Here is a 22056-nt window from a genome sequence, read left to right on the forward strand (position 1 = left end):
TCCACATTTATGCATTTTGTACAAAATAAAAAATGCCTTTGCTTTACTTTTTCTAGCACAATACATGCATGCATGTTGTATGTTTAGTCATTTATTTACTATCTCAACCCTTTAAGACAAAAGATGGGCTTGATCTACACTACCATATAATCCAGTTTCAGAATGCAGATTAACTGCAATGAATTGGATTGCGTGAATCTACACTGCCATATAATCCAGTTCAGTGAAGTTAATCTGCATTCTGAAACTGCATTATATGGCAGTGCAGATCTAGCCATCTTCATAATTGGGTCTGAGTTCTATTAGGCAGAGGAAGGGTTTGTGAATATTAGTATTTAGTGTGTTTGGCTGTCTCAACATATGAAATAGCATGGAAAATATTCAGCAACTTCTATCTCAACTCCAATTGACTTCAATGTAGATCTATTTTCAAGTTCTTGGACCTGAAACATGCTGACCTTGTGAGATTTTACTTCCTGTAAAAAGATCTGAAAGAATTCCTATAAATACTGAAGCAGGAAGACTTCCTATATAGGGGTATTTCTCTCTTCATGGACATTTGCATTTTGATTATTAGTGCCAATTAATAAATGAAAATGTTAGCAGACATATTATTTTTACCAAAAAGCAAATGCAAGCAATATGCCATGCAGCAAAGGTAATTAGTTTTATATTTTTCCAACAGAAATTATACCACATATATTAGAGATGTTACTTATTCAGGACGTAAAGAAATTTAATCCAGTGGCAGTTTACAGAATTTACAAGGGAGACATTTAAAACAGAAAGATCCAAATCAAAAACCATCATGAGATCTTTCTCTGCATCCGAATGAAATTTTCAAACTATCCAAGCCAGGCAGAACTTTCTTAGTCTTGAATATTTTATTCATCACACAAAACAAGTTGAAGATCATTCTGATTGGATTTGGAGTCAAACATGATCGATACCAAAATGATGACAAAACATGATTACAAGGAATCTGCCTTTACCACTCTTCCACTTGAAACAAGATGAAGGACATGAAGATAACACAGAATTACATTATATAGGTTTATATATCTATTGATCTATCTCATATTTTCTCTCATCGTCTTTCTCAAGAGGGAAACAAACTGATTTTATAGCTACAGAAGCATCATTTCTTCACTCACATGTTATCATCAAGCAAAGATTTATATAATCAGTATCCTGTTTTATTAAAAATAGCAACAACTGACAAACCTCTTCTAGCAAGATAAGTCTGGAGACAGATTCAACACCTTTCTTCTATTATAAAAAAAATGAGAAAGATCATGAAAATGCATTAGTAAAAAATGAACAAGGCTGCAGTCCAACACTAACACAGGAGTAAGCTTCACTGAAGTCAAAATAAATATGTATTCATGCTTTATATTTCATATATACAGGATCGCATGTGGTTCTTTCATTTTTTATGTAATAAAACTGTCCTTTCAAGATGAAGAATCCTTATAACCCTCATCCTAAACACAAGTTACAATAGCCTGTATCTTGGGATGACTTACTTGCAGAAAGTAGTTTTGAATGCAATAACAGAACCAAATCTACTGGTACTATTTTGACAGAAATACATCCCTCGAAAGACTGTCCTCCAGTCTTGCAGTTCCTGGAAAACACTAGTAATCTGCTCTGGAGAGCTGGGAAACCCTCCTAGAGTAGGTTTTTTTGGACAGAATGGAGGATGAAGACACAGAGAAGAATTGCACTAGTAAACATCTACTAGAACCAGATAAGATGTGGACTTTTTTTTTTATTGCGACTGGGTTCAATGATATGGAGGAGAAACAAACTAAGAAATGATGGCCTGGACTTCTAAAAAATGGGGAAACAGATCTATTATTATTATTATTATTATTATTATTATTATTATTATTTAAGCATATAAGTAACAGGGAACACAATACCAATAGAAAATATAGAAGAGGAAGTTATATAAAATGAAGGCTGCAATACAATCTACAAGTCAGATTAATTCAGTGATAGAAACACTAAAATATAGACTGAAATTGTAAAACTAAATGGGAATTTAATTCTATCTGCTTATAACGAGAGACAAAAACTAGTGAAATAAAACCGAACCCAGCACAATTAATTATGTAGTTTCAAATGACAAGTATACCTAATACCATTAACAGACAATTTGAATGCTGGACTAACTCTGGGGCCCCATCTAAATTGCCATTATAGTGGAGATAGAACTGGATTATATGGCAGTGTAGACTCATATAATCCAGTGCAATACACTTCAATCTGTGTTATGTGGGTCTACTGCATTGTACAGCAGTGTAGATGGGGCCTGACAGTTCAGGGTTCAAATTCCTACTCAGTCATAGAAACCCACTGAGTGGACTTGGGCAAGTCACTTCCCTCTACGCTTAGAGGAAGACACCCTCCTCTGAACAAATCCTGCCAAGAAAACCTCATGATAGAGTCAGATTATATTTACCATGATTTGAAAACAGCTTGAAGGCACAAGTTCTTGACAGAGGCAAGAGCTTAACAACATCCTACATTATAGCCTTGAAAGTCTTCATTGTTCAAGCCAGGCTCTTAACAGTTCCACTTTGAGTTCCTGAAGATGAACAGAGCAGATAGGGAAGAAACAGTGGGAAACTGGGGCCCCTCACTGGCTTCCTCCATTCCCAGGTTTGTACAGGATTGTTGTTACAGTGGGTCATTCAAGGTAACTGGGGTTCAACACTTTAAATGTTATATATTTACAGAATTGCTTGGGTGATTTGATTTCATATTTCCTAGGACACCTATAAAGACTACACTTTCCCCTCATAATCTAGAGCAGGCATGGGCAAACCTTTTGCCTAGGGGCCACATTTTGGGCCCGACCAAGAGGGCTGGGACAGGAGAAAAGGCAGATGGGAATGTGCTGGGTGGAACAGGCCCGGGAAGAACAGGGACTGTGAGAGGGTGGGACTGGGTGAGGTGGGGCAGGACCCAGGCCATCCTCAAGTTGTCCTCATCCCATTCTTGTACCGGGAGGAAAATGAGGCATGCAGCGATTGCCCCAATCCTCCTCCCCTGATCTTTGGACTGTCCTCTCAGCATTATGCCGGGAGGAGGGCAAGATAGGAAATGGCCGAGAGCACTCTGGGGGGCTCTCAGCTGCTGTGTGCCTTCCTCGGGCCATCCTCTCGGCATGAGGACAGGGCCGCTCGCACCGTCCTTATGCCAGGAGGAGGGTGAGAAATGCGGTGGCTGAGAGTGCTCCAGAGAGCTCTCAGCTACTGCTGCATGCCTTCCTCCCCAGTCCTTTCTGCATAAGGATGTGATGGGCCACCATGTCCTTATGCCAAGAAGACAGGGAAAGCAAGGAGGGCCTGAGGTAAGCGCCCAGAGGGCTGCTTACCTCAGGCCCATGCCTGATCTAAAATTTTCTGAATAATTTGTTTCACAGTAGCCTACACCCAGAGCACATGGGGTATTTTTCTCCCCCAGAAACCATACTGGCAAGGTAATTGCCCTCTGATGTAAGATTATTGTGCATGCCAACTTAGTCACAACCTAGGGCCCTTCCAAACAGGCCCTATATCCCAGGATCTGACCCCAGGTTTTCTGTTTTATACGGGATTATATGAGTCCGCACTGCCAGATAATCTAGGATAAACAGAAAACCTGGGATCAGATCCTGGGATACAGGGTCTGTCAGGAAGGGCCCCTTTTAAAGCACTACTTCATGTTTTGCCCCCAGAAATGTATAGGGCATGTTTTATTCCTGTATGTTACTGTGACCCTAGCAAACACTGGGACAAAACCAGAGTACCAATGTTAGCTTCTTTTTTGGTCCCATTTTTAAAAAATTCTTAAATCAGATCAAACTGCAGATGACTGAAATCTGGGAACTGTGTCCTAAGTGAGTGTCCTAGAACCACTAGTCCTGTGTTAACTTTGCAATGAAAAGTTCATCTCAGAGATGAAAATGTCCAATTAGTAGATTATTAATATTACAGTTTTACTCTCAGAAGAATTTATTTCTTCTGGTGTTGCAAATTAGGTCATGACATTAGATAGAGAGCTAGCATGATATAGCAGTAACACAACAACATTTCCATTGACTCCCTCAGGATGCATCTACACTGTAGAATTAATGCAATTTGACACCACTTTGACTCAATGCTATACATCAATGGGAGTTGTCATTTTACAATGTCATGAGCTTTCTTTGCCAGAGTGGCAGCACCTCACCAAACTACAACTCACAGGATTCCATACTGAGCCATGGAAGTTAAAGTGGTGTCAAACTGCATTGATTTTATAGCGTAGTGCCAGTTTCAGTAAAAACCTGTAGAAATACAAAGCAGAATAAAGTGAATGTTGATTTAGGAGTCTTGATAGCAGATGGCAACCCACTTTTTTCATAACAGCATGAAATGTTTCTTTGTCAAAAACATTTTGAGTATTAAGAGTCCAGCATATTGTAGAGGAAGAAGTTTGCTATTCTAACGATTATGTCCACTCACATTCTCCAAATACACTTTATAAAAGGAGAGGCAGGTGCTTCTCCTCCAAGAAGACGACAGATGGGAGGGGAGCAGTAGTAAGATGCAGTGAGTAACACTGATCTAGATTTTACAAAACTTCTACTGGCAAACAACACATGCACACAGTTTACTCAGAACATAAATTTAATTTCCTGAAGAATCAAGACAGCATCAAATTTAATTTAATTTCTTGAAGAATCAAGATAGTATCAAATGTATCTTTTTTATTTTGTGGTGTAAACTTCAAATGTAATGCTGACTATGTCATCTGACAAATCAGTAGAGAGTTGTCATGCGTTAGCATGAGTAGCATGCAGATTGACTCTAGCCCAGTTAACTGTGTGTGTGATGAAATTACTCATAAAAGAAAAACACACGAGACTTCGGCTTAAAGTAGAAAAGAAAATATTGTAGTATTGGCAGCATACAAAAACAAAGTAGCAGGATTATTGTTTCCACAAAAGTAACATGAAACAATATCTTCTGAGAGATATCACTACTCAGCTGAGATAAGCAGGAATCCTTGTCCTCTTCTCATGGCTGTGTCTTCGCAGGACATCTGCAGCATAGTCCCTGGCTTACACAAAGCAGAACGGCACAGAGGCATAGATGCACAATAGCATAAACGCACAATGGCAAAGAACTAAACACACAGTAGCTATCTTTATACACATGAAAATAACACTCTCAATTAACTCTCCAATTAACTGAAACAGCTGTAGCACAAACAGCCTCGAACCTTACAGCAACTTAAAGTTATAGCACAAACAACATTGATCCTTACAACAACTTAGATAAAGTACGTTGCAACCTCTTAGTAGCAACAAGAGTGACATATCACTAGTTACAAATTCATCAATTGTAGAACTGGCATCTCTAAAAACAAAAGTGTCAGGAAAAGACCGGATATTGTGATACATTCTTTTTTAATAACAGATCAGGTTCACAAGAAATCATATAATTAAAACAATCTCTCTGAGACATCTCCCTGAAAAAAGTATCAATATAAAATTTTCAAAGCCAGTGATTGTGTGATTTGTCAGAGTCACAAAGAAACAGAATTTAAAACCTTCAACCTTGCACAATTTAAAACATGTGTTGCTTAAGTCCTTAAGTTTAACTTTACAGGGCTTAGCACTTATTTATTTATTTATTTATTTAAAACTTTTATATCCCGATCTTCTCTACCTCTGCAGAGGGACTCAGACCAGCTAACAGCAAAGATTCAATGCTAACACTGAAAATCTAAAACATAATACACAACATTAAGTTATCAATTACATTACATAAATTACATAACATTACATAAAAGCTGTTCGCCAGGATAAAATCGTGTCCAACTCAGTCCGTATGTCCAATCCATATACTGTGATCAGTATCATTAGTTGATTGCCGGTCTCAGACATCATTCCACAAAAGCTTTGTTGCACAGTCAGGTTTTCACTAGCTTCCTATAGGTCAGGAGGGAGGAGCAGGTCTAATTTCATTTGGGAGGGAATTCCATAGCTGAAGGGCCACCACAGAAGAGGCCCTGTCTCTCATCCTCACCAGACACGCCTGCGAAGATGGTGGGACCGAGAGCAGGGCCTCTCCAGATGATCTTAGCACTCTTGATGGTTCATAGGGGAAAATACGTTCAGATAGGTAAATTTAACATACAATAACATACACTTAACATACAATAAGCACTTTGTGAGGAAAAGATTGTGTAGCATTAACTGGCCTTACTGATGTATTCTAATATGTTTTTAATTGATTTTGCTAAGATATTATATTATTGGTTAATGTTTTTAAATGTTTTATGCTGTTTTTGGCATTAAATTGTTAACCGCCCTGAGTCGCCTGCGGGCTGAGAGGGGCAGTATAGAAATATAGCAAATAAATAAATAATCTTCCATAACACTATAGTACCAGATTCAAGAGCCACATCTTCAAGAATATTGGTGACTTTCTTTTTTTTGAGCAGCAAAGCTCATCCTGAGCAGAGTTTCCCATGCTCACTTTCTTGTGTCAGCACCCTCTGGGCCTCGAAGTGGTCCCAGGATTTCCTATGGGAATGATCTGTGCAAAGAAAAAGACTGGTTTGAAACTGCATTAAATGGTCAGTGTAGATGTGTTCCCTGTGATTCATGGGGTTGCCATACATCGGGAAGCATTGTTTAGATAGTATACCAGGCCTGGGCAAACTTGGGCCCTGCAGGTGTTTTGGACTCCAACTCCCACCATTCCTAGCAGGCTCAGGCCCCTTCCTTTTCCCCCTCAGCCGCTTAAGCCCCTCAGCCGCTTTTGGGCTCCAACTCCCACCATTCCTAGCAGGCTCAGGCCCCTTCCTTTTCCCCCTCAGCCGCTTAAGCGGCTGAGGGGGAAAAGGAAGGGGCCTGAGGCTGCTAGGAATGGTGGAAGTTGGAGCCCAAAACACCTGCAGGGCCCAAGTTTGCCCAGCCTGGTAGACACACGCCAAACCGTGCAGAATCTCTTCGAAGCCGCTTGAAGGAGCTGAACGACGGCCTGGAACCATTCCAGGCTGATACCTCTGAGGCTCCTCTCTTTCAGAAGCCAGGCCTCTCATGTTGAAGGCGGGCCGAAAGGAAAGAAGGAAGGAAGGAAGGGAGGGGCGGCCCTTTCCCAGTCACCGCCCCTCCCCTCGAGAGCACTTCCGGGGTCGGGGCCCGAGTGCGCCTGCGCGGCGGAGGCAAGTGGCTTCGAGGAAGGGACGCGGCCGGCGCTGAGGGGCAGAGACCACCGCCATCATCATCATGTCTCGGGGCTCGATCGAGATCCCCCTCCGGGACACGGACGAGGTGGGCTGCTCCTCCTTCCCTTCCCTTCCCCCCTCTCTGTATTGCCCAGCCGGAGAGCTGAGAGGTTGAGCAGCGTCTGGGGTGCATCTACGCCCGGCCTGGGCAAACTCCAGCCCTCCAGGTGTTTTGGACTCCAACCCCCACAATTCCCAACAGTAGGCTGTTAGGGATTGTGGGAGTTGGAGTCCTAAGCACCTGGAGGGCTGGAGTTTGCTCAGGCCTGATCTGCACTGTCCAGTGAATGCAGCTTGACAACACTTCAGCCGCCCTGGCTCCATGCTGTGGAATCCTGGGAGTTGCAGTTTCATGACATCTTTAGCCTTCCCTGCCAAATAGGGCTGGTGTCCCAATAAATGACAATTTTCATGATTTCATTGCATCCAGACATAGCAGTTAAAGTGGTGTCAAACTGCATTCTTTCCACAGTGTAGATCAGGTATGGTCAAACTTCATCCCGTCAGGTGTTTTGGACTTCAACTCCCACAATTCATAACAGGCTGTTAGGAATGGTGGGAATTGAAGTTCAAAACACCTGGTGGGCTGAAGTTTGACCATGCTTGATGTAGAAGCATCCCCAGGCTACTAAGTACTCAGACCAAGTAGCCATTCTTGATTATATATTGAGTATTCACTTTCTGCAATTCTGAATTTCAAAATCCACATGGGTGGCTGAGATAGTGACACTTTTGCTTTCTTGTGGTTAGTGTGCATCCAAAAACAAACTGATTTTATAGCTACAGAAGCACCATTTCTTCACTCACATGTTATCATCAAGCAAAGATTTATATAATCAGTATCCTGTTTTATTAAAAATAGCAACAACTGACATACCTCTTCTAGCAAGATAAGTCTGGTGACAGATTCAACACCTTTCTTCTATTATGAAAATTCTTGATTATATATTGAGTATTCACTTTCTGCAATTCTGAATTCCAAAATCCACATGGGTGACTGAGATAGTGACACTTTTGCTTTCCTGTGGTTAGTGTGCATCCATCTTGTTTTTATGCACACAACTATTAACAATGCCACATATACAATTATTTCCAGGCTATGTGTATAAGGTGTATCTGAAGTGTAAAGGAATTTAATGTCTGGACTTGGGTTTTAAAATGTTCATTACCAGTGCAGATTCGTATCCCTTTTCTGAAATGTTTGGGTCCAGAAGTGGTGTGGGTTTCTGATTTTCCATCTAGATTTTGGAATACTTGAATTTGCATGCACACACACACAATATATATCTTGAAAATATGACCCAAGTGTCGGCTTAAAATTCATTTGGGTTTCATATACACCTTTTACACAGCCTGAAGGCAATTTTATACAATGGGCTTGATAGCTTTATGCATGAAACAAAGTTTGTGCATATTCAGCCACTAGAAAGCAGAGGTGTCACTTTCTCAGCCACCCATATGGACAATGTTGTATTTTGGATTTTTGGGTAAGGGATGTTCAGCCTGTAAAACAGGGGGAGGGAGTCCCTTATCAACCATAAAGCGTGAATCACATGACTTCTGCCATTCTCCTTACCAGCTCCATGGAAATGGGGTTGTGGAAGGAATCTTATGAAGTGTCTGACTGAAAAAAGTAAGTGAGTGGATTTTAATTATTTGCCCTCAATAGCACACATATTTCACGGTGTCCTCTCATATATTATATGAGAGGACACCGTGATGTTGATAGATCTTTTTGCCACTTGTTTCTTACTGGGAGTTGGAGACTGCAAAAGATATGTGCTTAAGAGCCACTCCTGATTTCTGTGCTTAAAGTCCTGTATCTATTTTAGATTTGTTAGGAAACATTCAAACATGCATTCAGAAAAGGTGGCAGTTGTGCTAATTCTTTATATTTTATCAGGGCACTACAAACAAAACAATATTTTTCATCTTTGTTCTGTGAAGAAAGTTGTTTTGCATGATCTTTTTGAGTTATAAGACTACAAACATTCATTGTACAAGCATTTGTCAAAGTACACACTTAAAACTGAGCTACAGTGATGTATGACTGAATTCTTAAAGTTAAATCCATGATTTTGTATTATTATAAAGTTCATTTACATTGGGCTATTAATATTTACACTGTTTTTATTTTCCTTATTTTTAGGTCATTGAACTTGACTTTGATCAGTTGCCGGAGGGGGATGAAGTTATAAGTATTCTTAAACAGGAACACACTCAACTGCACATATGGATTGCTCTAGCGGTTGGTATCTAGCCAGTTTGTTGTATTCATACACTGAATAAATGTTATTGTCTGTGATGCTTTTCTTTTAAAAAATGTTGCTGTAAATGTGTGCTTTTATAACCACAGAGTTTAAAAAATACTGATTTGATGGTAATTCTCTTGAAACTAAATAATCAAATCAGTGTCTGTTTTACGCAACATTTTATTTAAAAAACAAGCTGGTGAACTACTTCATAGTATAGCAGTGTTGGAATTAAAGAACAGTTTTTCTTTTCCTCCTTTCTAGTTGGAATATTACAAGCAAGGCAAAACAGAAGACTTTGTGAAACTATTGGAAGCTGCTCGAATAGATGGAAACCTCGATTATAGAGATCATGAAAAAGATCAGATGACTTGCTTAGACACTTTAGCAGCCTACTATGTTCAGCAGGCTCGCAAAGAAAAGAATAAAGACAACAAGAAAGAGCTTATTACACAGGCCACACTGCTGTACACTATGGCTGATAAAATCATTATGTATGATCAGGTAAGAACAGATGATATCATCTTGAAAATATCCTCAGTAAATATGTTTTACACCTTTGTTTCACCCATTATGTAGTTGGGGTATTGATGGCTGTATTTTACATATAGTTAGTTTAATGTGATTTCATTTAAAATGTTTTTTCTCTCAGGTTCATAAGGTGCTAAGTCATTGAAACTCAATTGGGCAAGTTACATTCAGCCTCAGAGGAAGGCCTCAGCACATCCCCTCTGAACAAAGTTTGTCAGCAAAACCTCATGAGAGGATCATCATACATTCAGACTGACTTGAAGGCACATAACAACAATATCACTTAAAATAAGTTTATTAGTGCCTTTGGAGCTTACCTACAAATCAAGGATATGTAATAGCACTACTTCTTCAGAAGAGAGCCTATAAAACCATTCAGTGCTAAACTATGCTAAATTGAAAATCAAAAATGCTTTGTCTTACTGGCTTAACATCTAATCAAAGACAAGAGATGTTTGACAAGCCAAGAAGACAAAGAGTGGGAGGATCTATTGCTTAGAAGGCCAAGTAAAAAGAGGTGTTTGAAGAGAAGGGCAGTGTTTCAGTTATAGCAGTAACTCAAGTGCTATGCATCCAAGAGACCACATGTTCAGTCTCTGGGATGTCTAGGTAGATTCAGAGCTTCAAAGTAGCACATTGCAAATAATGGTGTCACCTGTAACATGTTAGTTTTGGGTGTAAATGGCAATCCTTTTGATTGCCAATAACATAATGACTAGTACCATTTTCTTTCTTAAAAAAAACTCTGATGCAGTGAGCAGTGGATGATCACTGAATGAGTGGTAGATTTAGGACCATTTCCTTATTTTTAAATGTTTCAAATTAATAAAAAATAATGAAGAGCACTCATCAGTAACCTGCTAGATTTAAAATCATATGTTTTATTCTCCTCTTTTGGAAAAAAATATGATGGTGCATTGATATTTGAAAGAAACATTTCAGCCTGTGTGGACCTCTTTTAGTCACCTTGAATTCTTCTTTTGGGGAAAAGATGGGATATAAATAAAGTGACTGACTGACTGACTGAATAGACTCCTGTCTGAAAACTTGGATTGTTACTGCCTATTTCCATGGGCATTTCTCAGTTGGATGCACCAATAGTCTAACTTATAGGCAGCTTTGTACACTCCTGTTATAAGAGAGAAGGAGAGCCAGATGTAAAGTACAAGAGTACTCCATTGTGAGGAAAAATGAATCATGCTTGGAAGCAGAAGTTGCTCTGTGAACAGCAGAAGTTCTGTGAGAAGTTTGTAGACAAAGAGAAGATAAATATACAGGAATTATTGTTGTGAGAGTCTGTAACTCTGTCATTGTAAGTAATCAGTGGAATTGGGTAATATAAAATTGATATAAATTGATATAAAATTGATCAGTGGAATTGGGTAATATAAAATTGGTGAAAATATTTAAGAAAACCCATTTCTTGTTTCTTCCTTTTCTAGAACCATTTATTGGGAAGGGCTTGTTTCTGCCTTTTGGAGGGTGATAAAATGGACCAAGCTGATGCACAGTTTCATTTTGTGCTTAACCAGTCTCCAAATAATATTCCAGCTCTTCTTGGTGAGACTTTTGTGAAATATGAGGCCTGTATGCTGATTTCTCCAGAGTACATCTGTGAATACCTTAGACAATGATACAGTACTTAGAAACAGTTTGGGAGAAATGATAATTCCAAATTCTTGTTTTTTTTAATGACTTTGTTTTGTATCTTTTCTAAGTTATATTTTCCCCACTGCTCATATAGATAGAGAATCTGGAAATCATTCCCCTTTCTAATACTCTCTGTGATTATACAGGAAAATACAGGAGGGAAGTAAAGATGCTCTTTGTAGGGCAGACCTGCAGAACCTACGGCCCTCCAGGTGTTTGGGCCTTCAACTCCAAGAAGTCCTAGCCAGCTTGTCCAATGGCCAGGAATTCTCAGAGCTCAAAACAGCTAGATGGCCACTGGTTGTGCAGACCTGTTGTAGAGCAAGGGTGGGAATTGTGTGGCCCTCAAAATATTAGATTGCAGCTCCTAGCTGTCCTAGTCAGCTTAAATAATTGCGAGGAATACTGAAATGCAATGTCTAGAGACATATGCAGTTCCTGTCCCTTTATTAGACAAAATAACTTATAGGGAGCAATTCATATCTACATTTTGTATTAAATTTCATATAGATATGTGATCCCCTAGTTTTTGGTATTTTTACTTGAGTCTTATACCATGAAATTTGAATTTGATAGCCATTAAAGTTGAAAACTGCATTCCAAATAAAGGTCCAAATATTGCTACTCGTTACATTAAGTTTACTTACTGTTTGAGAAGTGTTAAAAAATCTGTCTATCAATCAATTGATTGATAAATAAATTATTTTGCAGCATTCAGTATGCTTGCAACATGTGAAAAAGGTTATCTGGTGTTAATTTGATGTTTGTTGTGAAATTAAAGTAGGTATTTATCAACTATTGCTTCCCCAAATAGGTAAGGCATGCATTTCATTCAACAAAAAAGATTACAGAGGTGCCCTTGCGTACTACAAAAAAGCACTGCGAACCAACCCAGGCTGCCCAGGTGAGAAGCATAAAAGCTCCTTTTGCAATTAGAAGTCACTTCTTGTTTCATTGACACCACATCCTGCCCTTCACTTCAGGCAGGCTAAATAGCAGTATGGTTTGCTGTGCCTCTTTTCACACTTAATAGTGACAGCCTTTTCTGTATCAGTTCTTCGAAAGCGACAACAAGAAAGAACATTTTAAGTGTAGCCCCAGTTAAGCCAGAATAGGATGTTGGATCAATATCTGCTGATAAAAAGAGTGCAAACTTTGGAAATACACTGATTTGTGAAACAAAGCACAAAGCTAATACGTGAACTTGCTTCAGTCGACCAGACCTGTAACCTTTGGCAGTAGGTCTCCGTGTTGCAGTCTTTCTCAACCTTTTATTTGTGACCCTTTCTCATTGGACATGTAATGAATTGAACTTGGGACATAAAATAAAAGAGCCTTGTTGGATCAGGCTAAACTTTTCTAAGCCAGGAATAGGCAATTTTCTACCCTTGCTAGCTCAAGAGGACTACTCAAGAGGACTACTCTTATAACCACAACAACTACTAAAAATGACCCCTTGGGGAAAATACAAGTGTGACCAAAACTCCACTTTTGATGTTGAAAAACTATATTTTTTAAAGTTAAAGGAGAAATGTATGTTTTCATGCCAAATTGGTCCCCTTATTTTACTCATATTTTGGTTGCAGTTTTTAATCACTGACGGGGCTTATTGGTTCTCTCTCTTTTAATTTGTAATGGGAAAAAGGAAGAGAGAACGTCCTCCCCCAGGCAAACAGAATGGTAAAGCAATCAAATTGCTAAAGAATGGAGATGTTTCTCCAAAGGAGGATTCTATATCTGACCTTTTTTGCAGAAACAAGTATGAGTTACTTCAAGACAACTCGGCCGATAGCTGCCTTGAAGTGATGACTGAAGACAAGGGAAAAATAAATGCTCATTAACCCCACTGAGCATAAGTCTATATCTGTTTACGAACTGTTTGATTCTATAGCAGGCATGGACAAACTTCCGCCCTCCAGGTGCTTTGAACTTCAACTTTCACAATTCCTAACAGCTGGTAGGCTGTTAGGAATTTTGGGATTTGAAGTTCAAAACACCCGGAGGGCCAAAGTTTGCCCATGCCTGTTCTATAGCATTGAGACTTGACAGTATTTTATTGCATTGAACCATACAGTCATCCTACAGTGTAAGTGGCCGCTAGGAATGATTCTCTGGGTTCAATATTAATCCAGGCTGAGGATGAATGCTGTGGCTTCTAGATGTTTTGAGATGTATTTTACAAACCCTGATGCTCATTTTCAAGGCCAAGCACAGACAATTTTGCTAGCGGTTCCAATCCATCATTTAAATTAGAATTTCCAGTCTCATTTTATTGTTTATAACTCCCAGTCATCACAACATTATGGAGAAATGAAGCAACATATTCCAAAAATAGAAGGTAAACAGATTAAACACAGAGTGGTAGCAATGATTTGTAAATTTATGACTGTTTAATTCAGTCTTTAAAATATTATCATCCAGTTAAAAAAGTATGACGTGCTCTCTCAAACAGCGGGCTGTTTGATATCTGCTGACAGAAGTTTTAGTGCAGAGTAACATAATAACCTCCCCTCCTGCAGCTCATTTTTTGTAACTTGTATTTTGAAAACACTGATAGATCCATTGTTGAATATGGCAAAAATGTATTCAGCATCTAGGGGAAACAGTTAAGTACTAGAGAGATTGTTAGAAATCTAAAGCTTTTACAAAGCACATAGTATTGATCAGTATTCTAGATCTACATTCCTTGAATGGAGATAGGGGTGTAAATTGTAAGAAATCTAAATCTTGAATTTGCTTGTCTTTTTTCCTTTCTAGCTGAGGTTCGGTTGGGCATGGGCCACTGCTTTGTAAAGCTGAGCAAGCTGGAAAAAGCTCGGCTGGCATTCAGCAGGGCCCTGGAACTCAACTCCAAATGTGTGGGAGCTTTAGTTGGACTGGCTGTTCTGGAACTAAATAATAAAGAGGTAGGCTTTACCTAAAATGGTAACATCAGAATACTATGTTTAATTGAGAGTCTAATCAGAAGTCTCATCTTTTCTGCAGTCATGAAAATAAGACCAATTAGAAATGAAAGCCTCACATTTTCCAGTTTAGCAAATTCATATTTACATTTCTTTGATCTTGAAGTAATATAACCCCTAATAGGTTTCTTTAGTACTGAGCCTGGTAATACCATATTCCCATTCAGCACATGATTAGTTGTGTATACCTTCCCATTGTAGTTACTCAGTATGGCTGATTCTACCCATGGGCATATTGGTGGTGGGATGAGATGGCACAAGGACCTTTTGGTTCTTGGAGCTGAAGTGATCAAGCAGAAGTACATGAGGCTACCAAGTGGATTTATTATCAAAATAATAGATCAACTTACACGGGAGACTGAGATTGGATGTTTTCAAGGTGATATTATTCTTAAAAGGTTATAAAAGAATTGCTCTAGAAATGTAAAAAAGAAAAGACAGAAAGATAATACCAATTGAAATAATAAACCAACTTGTATTAATGTTGTTTTCAGGCTGATTCTATCAAAAACGGTGTCCAGTTGCTCTCTAGGGCATACACGATTGATCCTAGTAATCCAATGGTGCTAAACCATTTGGCTAATCACTTCTTTTTCAAAAAGGTAAGGCATTTGCAAAGTATCAGAATGATGTTAGTTGAAAACTCTTCAGATAGTTTAATAATTAAGGTTAATCTATCTGTTGTATGTATGTCTTCATTATCTATCTATCTATCTATCTATCATCTATCTATTAAAATGTGTGTATCATCTTTTAATTAAAAACACAAAGAATTAAGTGTTGGCATGCGCTTTTTAAATGTGTTGCCTTGGAAGTAGTTGATATTTTAGCTGTGTATTATAGCTTCATTTCCTGTGTGTCTTTTTTCTATATAGAATAACATGTTTGAATGAGTTCTATTTTAATCAGTTTGAAATTAAGTTTCTAATACTAAGTATTTCAAAACATAGCTTTGAAAACTTTTAAATTAACTTTATTTTCTACAATACAGGATTATGGTAAGGTCCAGCATTTGGCTCTTCATGCTTTCCATAATACCGAGGTTGAAGCAATGCAGGCAGAGAGCTGCTACCAGTTAGCCAGGTCTTTTCATGTTCAGGTACATTTTGAAAACTCCTCTTTATACTTTGCATTCTGATTTTTGAAATAACGTATACATTGCATATAGAAATTTAATCTTCTCCCCTCTTTTTGCTGTATTAGGAAGATTACGATCAAGCTTTTCAGTACTATTATCAGGCTACACAGTTTGCTTCCTCTTCATTTGTGTTACCATTTTTTGGACTGGGTCAAATGTACATTTACCGAGGAGATAAAGAGAATGCATCACAATGTTTTGAAAAAGTTTTGAAAGCCTATCCAAACAATTATGAGACCATGAAAATTCTTGGATCCCTCTATGCTGCTTCAGAAGATCAAGATAAAAGAGATATTGCAAAGGTATGATCATCAACACACTCTTTAAACTTCAGCTACAATATTTTCACTGTTTGCTTGGGAGCAAGTTCCATCATGCTTCAATTCAGTTTTAAATAGACAAATATATGGCTGTAATGTAATGTTTCTACTAGATAGATCAGACGGTTTTTTAATTTTTATAATGTTTCAAATGGCTATAGTTAAATTTTGTGTATAAGTGAACTGTTAGACTTAAGGCAAACTATGGAATGATGGAAGACTGAACTGTGAAGATCTGGGAATTAATAGAAACAGGCGGAACCCCCAGTGGCGCATTGGGTTAAACCCTTGTGCCAGCAGTTGGAATCCAGGGAGAGCAAGTTGAGCTCCCTCTGTCAGCTCCAGCTCCCCATGCAGGGACATGAGAGAAGCCTTCCACAAGGATGGTAAAACATCAAACATCCAGGGATCCCCTGGGCAATTTCCTTGCAGACGGCCAATTGTCTCACAGCAGAAGCGACTTGCAGTTTCTCAAGTTGCTCCTGATATGCACACACAAACAGAAACAGACAAATGAACAATGTTGTTGAAGGATCAGTCATTGGACACATTCTTAGAAGAATGGAAACCATTTTATCAATATATATCTGAGGGAAAAGGAAAAACTATGTATAGGTTTGGAGACATCAAATGTTAAAATACTCACTTGTAAAAACTGTTTTTTCTTCGTGTCTTCCGTGAAATGCACACCTATGGGTTCTCCTGTGCGCATGCGCAGCAATCCGGAACTTCTAGAATTTTAATGAATTTTTAAATGATTATTTAGAGAATAAGGACAGGCCCCGCCCACTCTCCGCCCCCCCGGTATATCAGCCCCCGCGGGCGTCCCAGAGGTAGTTCCTTTTTCCGCGCCAAACAGGCAGCATCGTCAGGACTTCTCCTCTCTTTTTGGACTCTATTGGCTTTTGACCAGGACTCTCCCTCGACTACCAGACCTCTCCTTCCCCTGACCACGGACCGGCTGACGACCATTCTAATCAGGCTAGATGTCTTCCCTCTGTTTTAAGAATTGTTCCTCCTGCGGGACCAACCTCCCCGAGGCAGACAAACATTCTAAATGCCTCCTTTGTCTGGGAGAGACTCACAATCTCCAGACTTGCGAGATTTGCCTTGGCTTCACAGCCAGAGCTCGTAAAGGCAGAGATGCCAGGTTAAAAGCTCTTTTGTATGAGCGGGCCTTGGCCCCGCAAGCTCCTCCCGCTCCCTCCCAATCCTCCCCTGTTCAAGCTACCTCCCAGCCTCCCTCCCCACGCGTTGGGGATAGGCGGGATGGAGAACAAGCGGACTCTCCCACTGTGGAGCCGCAGAAAAAGAAATCAAAAACAACTAAACAGACCACGAGGTCTTCAAAAACAAAAGAGAAATTGAACAAACAAAAAAAGGGACGGCAACTCACTGGCACACAGCCCTTGAGTCCCCCTGTATTGCAGTCTGTGCCTTTTCTCCCCGGTTCCACATTGCAGCTGCAGGAACCGCTCCCCTCCCTCCTCCACATGGAAGACCCCTCCCATCTCCCTCCTCTCGAGCTCTTGGCTCCACACATGGAGCTGGAACCGCAGCCTCCTCCAGACGCCTCCCTTTCCCCCCCGCCTCTCCCACCCTCTCAAAACTCACCTCCTCCTTCGCTCAGCCCTCCCCATTCCCCGGAACCGGAGGAGTCACCTTCCTCGGCTCGGCCCAGCGCCTCAACGCACCCCAGCGGACGCCGCCGCCGCTCTCCATCCCCGGTTCCACGCCAACCCTCAACTCCTTCTCTTCCCCCTCCCAAAAGGACGCGCACAGTGCCTCCTTCCCACCAGCAGCCTTATGGATACCAGGAATACCCTTACCATATGTACCCTCCTCCCTTCCCGGTTTATCCTTTCTACTACCCACCCCCCCCCCCCTGATTCATTCAAGGGGATGCACCCTCTTCATTACTCTGATCCAAATTTTCCCCAACCCCCCCGCGAACCTCCTTCCGCTACACTCTCTCGTCCTCCAGACCCCCAGGGAGACATGGATCCCCAGTCCCTTAATTTAGAACCTACTATGACCCACCAAATTGATACAGATACAGTCGATTTGGAGGCCACGAGTGACACACCAGTCATTCAAGACCCCCAACCAGACCCTGACCCATCTCCTCAACATTTGGAAGATTTTAAAAATTTCTCAGCTCTGTTAATAAGACTTGCCAAAGCCTTAAACCTTACCACTCCTGAACCTTCAGATACTGTATCAGATCCATGCTTTACATCCACTGAACAACAAACGCCTACATCTACTGTGTTACCCACACTTCCATTTCTCTTGAAAATCCTAAAAAATACAGGAGTTGCCCCAGCCTTGGTTCCAGCAACCCCTAAAAGAGCAGAAAATTTATACCGTATTGATCTTTCCACAGCCTCATGGCTCGCTAAGATGCCTAAGGCAAACTCTGTGGTGACCGATGCTCAACCAAAACCTATCCAAACAAACCAAGCATCTCCCTCTGACAAAGAAGGGAGAAAGCTAGATACTATGGCCAAAAAATTCTATTCTTCAGCATGCCTTTTCGCACGCATGGCCCATTATGGGGTTTACATGAGTGTTTACCAGACTTTACTCTGGAACAAGATATCCCCCTACCTAGAACTCTTACCACCAGCTGAGCAACCAATGGCTAAGGCTTATCAACAAGAAGCCCTTCTCTTAGCCAAACTGCAAAAAGACCTTGCAAGAAACACTGCTGACAATTCTGGAAAACTAATTGCAGGATCAGTAGCCCTTCGCCGTCATGCGTGGCTTAGAGCTGCTATCCTCTCTCAATCTCAACGTTCTCTTATTGAGAATCTCCCTATGGATGAGGCAGGTCTATTTAACCCTGAGACTGATTCACAGCTTAAACACTCTCATGAGATGAAGCAAACAGTGTACAAATATGACCAACAACCGTACACTTACCAACGGCAGCGCTGGGGCTCCTACTATTTTCGCCCCCACTATTACAACAAGCCTTACAACACCTCATTCTACAGAGGACGACAGCGACCATATGCGCCCACTGCAGCCACGAGACGCCCCCCACTTCCCTCAAGAGGTCAGTACCGTGGTACCAGACCCCCAAACAACAACAAAAGACGTTTTTAGTATACTCACCCCCCCTCCCCCAACCCAACAACTCACTTACCTCAATAGACTACATTCCTTCCTCCCACAGTGGCAATCCATAACCACGGACACTTGGGTCCTCGATATAATCGATAGGGGTTATGCAATTGAGTTTAAAAACTACCCACCTGTTGGGAAAGTTATCATTACACAACCCTCCCAGACCATATGGGACGAGGTTCACTCCCTGCTCATTAAAGGAGCAATCTCCTCCATACCTTCACACACATCTATCACATGTTTTTATTCTCGTTATTTTCTCATAGACAAAAAAGATGGCGGACTACGGCCCATTTTGGACCTCCGCAAACTCAACACCTTTATCACCCCACGCAAATTTCGCATGGTCACTCTTCCCAACATCCTTCCCTTCATTCCCGAAGGGGCATGGTTAGCAACGATTGACCTACGAGATGCATACTTCCACATCTCAATCAGGCACTCCCACCGAAGGTTTCTTACCTTCACGGTCCAAAATTACCATTTTTCGTTTAATTCTCTACCCTTTGGTTTGTCTACCGCCCCCAGGGTGTTTACAAAATGCATGGCGGTCGTAGCCGCACACCTCCGCCAACAAGGCATAACAGTTTTTCCGTACCTGGATGACTGGATGTTGGCCTCGACTTCAAAGTCTCAATTATGTACAGATATTCATTACACCTTATCTCTTTTGCAGGATCTCGGCCTAGTGGTGAACCACGAAAAATCTCATCTTCAACCAACTCAACGCATCCAATTTATAGGAGCCATCATAGACTCCACACTCCAAAGAGCCTTCCTCCCAGAGGACCGCTTTTTGAATCTTCAACAAGCTATTCTTTCACTCATCCAAGCACAACAAGCCTCAGCTTGGGCTATCCAATCTATACTTGGCCATATGGCATCTACCACCAGTGTAACCCCCTTTGCCCGGCTTCGGATGAGGCCGCTGCAGAACTGGTTCATCAGAACTTTCGACCCCCTCCGCGATCCACAGTCTCGGATCCTCTACCCCCCACACACGGTGCTACACTCCCTCACATGGTGGACAAGAGCACTCAATGTTCGCCTAGGCATGCCATTCATACAACCACACCCGTCCATGTCCCTGACAACGGACGCTTCCAACTCAGGCTGGGGAGCACATCTCAAAGGATTCAAAGTCAGCGGTCACTGGCTCCCTCAGGAGCGCCGCCTTCACATAAATGCACTGGAAATGATGGCGGTGGAGAAGGCCCTTCGAGCCTTCGCCCGTATCACCTCCAACCATATAGTCCAAGTAGTAACAGACAATACCGCAGTCAAATATTACATCAACAAACAAGGGGGAACTCGTTCCCAAATACTGACATCAATCTCAACTCGCATCTGGGACTGGTGCATTCAGAAAAACATCCTCCTCTCGGCCATCCACCTACCAGGCCAAGACAACACATTGGCAGACTCTCTAAGCAGAACATCAAAGAACAACCACGAATGGCATCTCCACAAGTCCCAATTCCAAACCATCACACACAAATGGGGGATGCCCACAATAGATCTATTCGCATCCCCAGTGAACACCCAATGCCCAACATACTGTGCAAGACTCCCCCCTCACGCATCCCCAGGTTGTCTCGGGGACGCATTCCTCTTCCGGTGGACAATGAACCTCATCTACATGTTTCCACCCCTCCCTCTCCTATCCCCAGTCATAGCCAAGATAATTCAGGACAAATCGGATTGCGTCCTGATCGCCCCTTGGTGGCCACGCCAACATTGGTTTGCCACACTCCTCCAAATTTCCAACAGGGAATACTTCCATCTGGACCCCTTCCCAGACCTCCTCACGGTGGAGAACGGGCTCGTTCTCCACCCAGACCTCCCCTCCCTCCGCTTAACGGCATGGAGGATCAGACCACAATAAATCTATCAGAGGAAGTATCACGCATACTCCTCGCCGCTCATAAACCATCCACCACAAAATCTTATGCTTATAAGTGGTCATTATTCACTACATACACAAAATCAGTTGGACACAACCCTTCTACAGCCCCCGTCTCCATAGTGTTGGACTTCCTAGTCCACCTTTCCAATAAAGGTTTTTCCCTCTCTTCAGTTAAGTGCTACCTAGCTGCTATATCATCCTTTAGAAGAAAATGTGGCTTGCCGTCCCTTTTTCAAGATCATTTGGTTCAATTGTTTTTGAAAGGATACAAAAATATCCACCCGCCTGTCGCCCCCCCTCCCCCTCAATGGAGCCTAGAGCTGGTACTATCCCAGCTATCAAAGCCGCCCTTTGAGCCCATGGCCTCCAATGACATATCTCACCTCTCTTGGAAAACAGCATTCCTGGTGGCCATCACCTCGGCCAAAAGAGCCAGTGAACTCACGGCCCTCAGATCGGACCCACCGTACGTGAGGTTCCACGATGACAAGGTTGTCCTTCGTACCGATGTCACTTTCTTGACTAAGGTAGTCTCTCACTTCCACATGTCTCAAGACATCATATTACCAGCATTCTTCCCGAATCCTTCCTCTCCACTAGAAGTGGCCCTCCATTCTCTGGATGTCAAGAGGGCCATTTCATTCTATTTGCATAGGACATCCCCTCATAGGAAATCCCCGAGGCTCTTTTTAAAATACAGGAAAGACATGATGGGGCACCCTGTCTCTTCCCAGGGTATAGCCTCTTGGATCGTTTCAACGATCAAACTAGCCTACCAATTGGCAGGAAAGCAGCCACCATCTCATGTGGTGGCACACTCAACCAGATCACTCTCCACCTCTCAAGCCTTTTTGCGTGGAGTTCCACTTGATCAGATCTGTAGAGCGGCAAC

General features: G+C 41.4%; 1 protein-coding gene and 1 long non-coding RNA gene across 2 annotated transcripts in view; one reads left to right on the forward strand and one right to left on the reverse strand.

Annotated features, from left to right (window-relative positions):
* Positions 1 to 4905: 4905 nt before the first annotated feature.
* LOC137095807 (uncharacterized) lies at positions 4906 to 7131 on the reverse strand. The gene is made up of 2 exons (XR_010908929.1): positions 7049 to 7131; positions 4906 to 6578 (listed from the first exon to the last, which is right to left on the reverse strand). It is a non-coding gene; the product is annotated as an uncharacterized lncRNA (long non-coding RNA).
* A 39-nt stretch (positions 7132 to 7170) lies between these two features.
* Positions 7171 to 22056, forward strand: part of CTR9 (CTR9 homolog, Paf1/RNA polymerase II complex component) — a 35746-nt gene continuing 20860 nt past the window's right edge. Inside the window, exons 1-9 of the mRNA XM_067462652.1 lie at positions 7171 to 7318; positions 9422 to 9520; positions 9789 to 10028; positions 11498 to 11615; positions 12520 to 12609; positions 14463 to 14611; positions 15163 to 15270; positions 15660 to 15767; positions 15872 to 16108. Coding sequence (XP_067318753.1) covers positions 7274 to 7318; positions 9422 to 9520; positions 9789 to 10028; positions 11498 to 11615; positions 12520 to 12609; positions 14463 to 14611; positions 15163 to 15270; positions 15660 to 15767; positions 15872 to 16108 — 1194 coding nt within the window. The 5' untranslated portion in view covers positions 7171 to 7273. The remainder of the gene's footprint in view (positions 7319 to 9421; positions 9521 to 9788; positions 10029 to 11497; positions 11616 to 12519; positions 12610 to 14462; positions 14612 to 15162; positions 15271 to 15659; positions 15768 to 15871; positions 16109 to 22056) is intronic.

This window comes from Anolis sagrei, chromosome 1 (assembly GCF_037176765.1).
Source record: "Anolis sagrei isolate rAnoSag1 chromosome 1, rAnoSag1.mat, whole genome shotgun sequence".
NCBI lineage: Eukaryota > Metazoa > Chordata > Lepidosauria > Squamata > Dactyloidae > Anolis > Anolis sagrei.